Source organism: Rhinolophus sinicus, linkage group LG01 (genome assembly GCF_036562045.2).
Source record: "Rhinolophus sinicus isolate RSC01 linkage group LG01, ASM3656204v1, whole genome shotgun sequence".
NCBI classification, from domain to species: Eukaryota; Metazoa; Chordata; class Mammalia; order Chiroptera; family Rhinolophidae; genus Rhinolophus; species Rhinolophus sinicus.
This window is the reverse complement of record NC_133751.1, coordinates 72,536,523-72,542,916: the sequence shown is the minus strand read 5'-3', so window position 1 is coordinate 72,542,916 and position 6,394 is coordinate 72,536,523. Positions and strand designations below refer to the sequence as shown.

The window sequence follows — 6,394 nt, the reverse complement described above, 5'->3', positions numbered from 1 at the left end:
CAGTATAAAGAATATTTCCATCATCACAAAAAGCTCTGTTAGGCAGCCTTGGCCTAGGCTCAGTATATCTTGAGAGTGTCTAAATTTATAAAGGTATTTTGATTTTCCGTAGAGCTTTTGGTGAATTTATTTGTTTTACAGAACTTTTTTTTAAAATTTAGAGCCTTTTGTTCTTCAGTCTTATATATCCATTTAAAGATTTTCATATTAAATTGAAAAATGCCTGCAGTTTTACAAAATAAATAGAATGTACTCCTTATAGAACAAATAGCAATTTAAAATGTGCTACTTTGCACAATGCTCTTTTTAAAAAATCTACATAACTGAACAAAATGGATATCTATATAACTATTATAGTTGGTATTACTTAATGTAATCAGTGAATTACAAAAATACATTTATGTTTAATTTCTAAACATAAACTCAAATATACTATAGTTGAAAGAGAAAAAAATCCTAAGTTCAACTAAGTCAAATGGAAATATAAATAACAAAGAAAACACCAAAATTAATGTGTAATAGTATAGCAATAAATCAACCAAAGTATTGATATTAAAAACTCTTCTTAAACACTACTTAGAACATTTGATTCAAATGAAGAGTACTGAAAAATTCCCTTGCAATAAAGAGATACATGAAGACTATTTAACCTATACTTTAAAATTAAATGGCCCAATTAAAAATTATTTAAATGAAAGACAATATATTAAATGAAATTCACATCAGAATTAACAACACATAAATGTCTGAATATGTAGCAAGGGTAGAACCCAAGTTATCCTTATGGAAATAAGAAATTCATAATTGACGGAAATGATATGGGCAGGCCAACGTGTACCATTTTAAAAACAGTAAAACTGAAGCTAGTTTTTTTATGTGACAAATAACAGTCATTTAACACATCAGCTATATTCTTATTTTTATACATTATTTCTTTTATATTCATTGAATTTTTATCAAATTTAGAACTTACACCATATATCTTACTGCATTATAAATTCAGTAATAAAATTATTTTAAATTCACTGATATTTTCTTTTGTGGTACTTCAGAGAAAAACTTATCTGGCAATATCATGACTTGCCTCTCTTTACTAACTGTGTTTTCAATTTATTAATCTTTAGGATTGATTGTTACCAAAAAGAGTTTGATTTTTAAAATCTAAATGACAATAAACAATCAGAAGAGAGTGGAAAGCAACTAAGGAAAAGCAAAAACTTTAGAAAAAACAATAATGGAGGTTAAAAATATTCTAATGTAAGAACCAAAAAACTTTAAGCAATAAAAGCCAGAAACAGGAAGTAAAACTTTACGACCAAATAAAAACATGTATCAAATCAGGTTCTTTACTAAATTAATAGATAATAATTCGCTATTCTTTTGGAGTAACAAATTACCTTGCCTATACCACCTCCCCCAAAAGATAAACACATAATGTCTATATACTGAGATTCACAGTTTCTGGATTTATTTTTCCACCACTTAAACTGTGGATCATTGCTATCATATGAGAGTGTTTGTTCAACTCTTCTTGCTGAAGTTTCACCAGGGACTCTTTCTCTTCCAATCGACTTTCTAATTGAGCCTTCTGAACCTCTAGGGAGGAAGCCTAAGAAATTTGGGGGTGGGGGGGGAGGAGAAGAAGAAAACAAACAACTTAGCATGTTTTTTCTTCACAGATATTTTAAGATGTCCTTAGATTTTATTTGTAAAACAACCATTTCAAAAGACATTACAAGTATGTGTTATATTTTAGTTAGCTAAATTATATGGTAAGTTTAAGATAAGTAATCATTAAACAATACAATATAAATTGGGAAGACAGGTTCGATTTGTCTTTTTAAGTCAATGCTAGCAAGCTGAAGTTTTGCAGAAAATACAAGTACTACATATTGCCATTTAGAATTACTATTAAGACAATCACATTAAAGCAGAACCAGGAAACCTGTAAATGTGGCATGGAATTTGATGCCTCTACCATCTCTTATGCTCTGTAGTTGTTCACAGTCTTTTAATCTTGGTCTGTTCTCATCTTCCTGATAGTATATGGGCCAGAAAGCACTATTCACAGCTACCACACTCAAGCAACCACGATAATGTAAAAAGAGCAATGGACTTAGATTCAGTATATGCTAAATCTACTGTTCCACTTAGCTATGTGACTGTCCTTGATCAAGCAACACAACCCAGTTTCATTTGTAGGTTGAAAATAATACTTATATATTAATATATTTGTTAAAGTGAGAAGAATTAAGAAATTTTTTTTGAAGAGCCTTTTGCAAATTATAAAGTTCTAAATAAATGTGAATTACTACTACTACCATCCCTGTAAGTAGAGAGAGGCAGCTATATACCTAGTACATACAGCTACTTGTATGTGACATCAAGAACTGGAAACCTTTTCTGTATCTTTCCCTCACTTAAAAGCAGTAAGTGCGGGCACACAGTATATATATTAATTAAATGTTTCTTGATTTTAGTAAACACAGATTTTCACATTGTGAAAGAGTCCTCATAACAATCGTCAAACCACTTTGAGATCCCAGTATCTTCTAAACAAAATTACTAAAGAAACAGAACATTAATTTATCCAAATTCACCTTTTTCACAAAATAAGACTTATTCATTTAACTGCAAATGAGAACTCAACAGAATCTTACCTTAATACTCAATTCTTTTCTTATCTGTTCTGTTCTGGTTAATTCTTTTCTAAGGGTATCAATGGTTTCTTCCTTATCTTCCCTTTCTTTCTGTAAGACTTTTATCTTTTCTTCTTGTACTTTTGTTTTCTGCTGCAAGTCTTAAAACAAACAAACCAGTAGTCAGCCGTATGCTTAGAGATCCTGAAAAGCATTAGTAGCTCTTATGTCAGAAGAGCAAAAGAAAGACAGACAACAAGGAATACAAACAAACATCTTGCTGAAAATAAAAGTTTTACAGCATTTGATAAGTAAAAAACACCATGAAACTCTTCCCCTATACCAGTATTCTATAGAAACAGCCAAATCTCCATGTCTTTCCGTCTTCCACTGTTCCAAATATAATATATAGTAATGAGGTGAAGGACAAGCCTCAGAGCTTAAGGGGATAGAAAACTATTAACAATTATACAGGTAGATGATGTCTGTGCTCTAAGGCAAGTTGAGTTAGAACAAAAATGTTTTTGTGGATCATTTCGGAGCTACTATCATAAAGAAGTTAGTAACTAAAAGTTACCTAGTACTGCCACCTGCTGTTATGTTCCTTTAAAATGTTTTATTTGAAAAAGGGCAATAAATAGATAAATAAAAAGGCAATCATTTCCTGTAACTCCCAGTTTTTAAAATCAGTCTGACTAAATTGCAATGTGAAATGCTATGGCAAGAAAAGGAGAGCTGTTTACAATGTGATTTAAGGTTTGTAACCAATGAAAAAACAAAATAAAAACCACTCATGCTTTGATTTTCTTACAACACAAGGTAAGTTAAAATATAAATAATTTAATAAATAAGAAGCTACTTACTTGCTAGTTTACATTCTCTGTCTACTAGTTGGTTGTGTATTTCTTTTCTCTGTTCTTCTCTCTCTATTAATTGGGCAACAGTTCTGCAGTTAAAAAAAAATAGAAGGAAACATCAGTGAATCATATCATTTCTTTTTCTCTTCAGCAAGTTTTTTAAGAGAAAATTCCTAAGAACAGTAATTACTCTTAAATTCTGCCAAAATGTTTTATGTCTAAAATACGTAAAAATTCTATTAATTTTATCTGTAAAAAAACAATGTTCTTATAAAGGGAATTGCTTTGTTTTAGAAAATTCCAAAGTAATTAGAATAAAGAACTAGAGATTTTACTTTTCATTTTGTTGCTTGAGTGACTCATTCAACTTTTTCACTGTCTCAATTTGTTTATTCAAAGAATCACATGTGATCTGTAAATCTTTATTCTTCTTTTCAGTAGTTTCATTCCTGAAAGACAAGGAGATGAGTTGATATATTTATGGAGGAAAACAAATGAGGGAGGAAAGAAGCAGTGTTTTATTTACTCTTTCTTCTAATCAAATTGCATCCCCTGCAGGTAACAGAAGGAATATTATGAACAAGCAGAACATAAATAGATTAACTCTAAAAGACAGTAAGGACATGTTTTGGCTGACTGTACTGATAACAATTGCTATGAAATGGAAATCTGTGGGGCACTAACCTCCTATTTACAGATAAAGAGCTTTATTTTACAGATTACACTGCATTATATAATTTGCTATAAAATACATACAGCTATCTTTATAGTTAGGTCTAGAAACTGAAACAACTTCTGTAAAAGTCTGTCATCATTAGCCTCTTGGGCATAATATATGCCTAATTAAAAATATCAAATTAATGAATAAATTAGTTGAGGATTCTAAATTTCTCTTGCTTCTTTAAAGTGCTGCATCTAATAGGCATGCTTATTTTACTTGCAAAGAGAACAAAGAAAGAATCCTTTCTAAAGTGATCCTTTGACATCCAACTATCTTAAGTGTGAAAAGTTTTTTTTAAATAGAGCTAGGACAGCCATTCCAGAGGAACTGCCTTGCATTTCTTACTCCTTCAAACCTCCAGAATGCGTGAATTGGGCAAAATAACATTTGGGCTGGACACAGCAACACTGTGTTTCAAACAACTGTTTGCAAAGCTAACAAGAAAGTAGGCAGCCTGACTACTGAACTGAAAATTAAAGACATTCCTTAGAATGTGCACCACCATGTATATAGCTAAACAATAATTTAGCCTATTTGCATTTATAGAAATTCCTTCCTTCTATTCATGTAATTATTTCCCTTCCCCTTCTCATAAATACCCTTTGCCTTATTCCCTAATTGGAACACCATTTGGGTTTCTGGCTGCATCAGCGCTTCCCAAAGAGCTATTCTTCGTGATCGCAAAGCTTGTTGCCTTCGAATTCTTTCTGTTGTTGGGCTTGCCTTTCACTTTGGCATTATATTTTCAGGTCAACGTAAGCATAATGTGTCCTTTTCACTTCACTAACTTCTAAGATAAAAAAACTAGCAGCTCTAGTCAAATGTGCCAGAAGCGTTTTCTCTGTCCCATACAGAGATTTTGAAATCGAAACTTGAATTCCTTCAGATAGCCCCCAATATTACTGATGAGCTTTCCCAGTCAGCTTCATTTACTTGTTATCCACCTGGTCCCTCAAGGCAGGAGTTTTACTTCTTGGCTCCTCAATCACTACCTGGAACATCAGTAGGTCTTAGAAACTACAGATTTCTCTTCCAGTTAATTATTCTCTTACACCTTCACTTAACACTAATAGTTCATTTTACCAGGGCTGCCTCAAACAATCAGACTTTGGAAAGGTTGTTGTTGGACGGGGGAAAATATCCAGTTTAGAAATCACCTTGATTAACACATTTTCTAGATGTTATTATACATTTTCCACCATTCATTTTTGTTGGTGGGCAAATAAGCACATGGACCTCACAAAGTTAAGATTTTCTATATTTCTATATTAACAGCATAGAACAGCAGAAATTTTTTCAAATCTTAACCAATCTTAAAATACAAATTAAAACAAGGAACTATTTCACCAGAGTGCTTTTGTTGTTTGGCAGAATACACATAATTATTCCTGATCTTTATAATTCACACGTTTTAAGACTGGCCTAAAAGATAAGTTTGACAAGGGAGGAAAAACAATCAATCTCATATTAGGCATAAATTGCCTTTTTGAAGGGAAACTGGGCAATCTATCAAATTTAAAAGCACATGCCCTTTAACCCAGCAATTCACCTATAAGAATTTATTCTACAGATATAGTCACATATATAAGTAAACTATATTCAGTGACACTAAGGAGAACTACTGATTACAAATTTAGAGATAAGTTAAATACTAATACCCAAATTTCCATGTTATTAGGCTGACTGATACGAATCTGTGACTATTCAACCATGTTTGAGCTGCAGAAATTGCCAATTCATATGGTTAAACTTCAAACAAATTGTGACAACTAAGGTCATTCAACAATTATTTACAGAGTGCCTATATGTACTAAGCACTGCTCTAGGCCCTAAGAATCGGTCAGTGAACAAAACAGACGAAACTTGCCCCTGTGGCGCTACCATCCCAGAGGAATGTTGACTACATGATAAATGAAAGCAGCAGAGTCAACTGGAAGGAGATAGAGACTTGCATTCTGCTTCCAACGTTGATACTGAGTTTTAGTAAGTAACACTTCATTTCACTATGATGTAAGTTTCTTGCTAACTACTTATCTTATGGCATTATCAGAATTTACCGAGGTGCCAAAAACGTAACACATTTTAAGAAAGGAAAACTGTATCAAAATTGTAATACTCAATATATACCGATAACAAAAGATGAATACAAGTCACGTTTGACTTCTGCAATTACAAGA

General features: G+C 32.0%; 1 protein-coding gene across 1 annotated transcript in view; it reads right to left on the bottom strand.

Moving 5' to 3' along the window:
* Positions 1-1,328: 1,328 nt before the first annotated feature.
* CIP2A (cellular inhibitor of PP2A) overlaps positions 1,329-6,394 on the bottom strand; it is a 33,633-nt gene continuing 28,567 nt past the window's right edge. Inside the window, exons 18-21 of the mRNA XM_019742926.2 lie at positions 3,832-3,945; positions 3,503-3,585; positions 2,661-2,800; positions 1,329-1,609 (exon numbers count right to left, since the gene is read on the bottom strand). Of these exons, the coding sequence (XP_019598485.2) occupies positions 1,439-1,609; positions 2,661-2,800; positions 3,503-3,585; positions 3,832-3,945 (508 nt within the window). The 3' untranslated portion in view covers positions 1,329-1,438. The remainder of the gene's footprint in view (positions 1,610-2,660; positions 2,801-3,502; positions 3,586-3,831; positions 3,946-6,394) is intronic.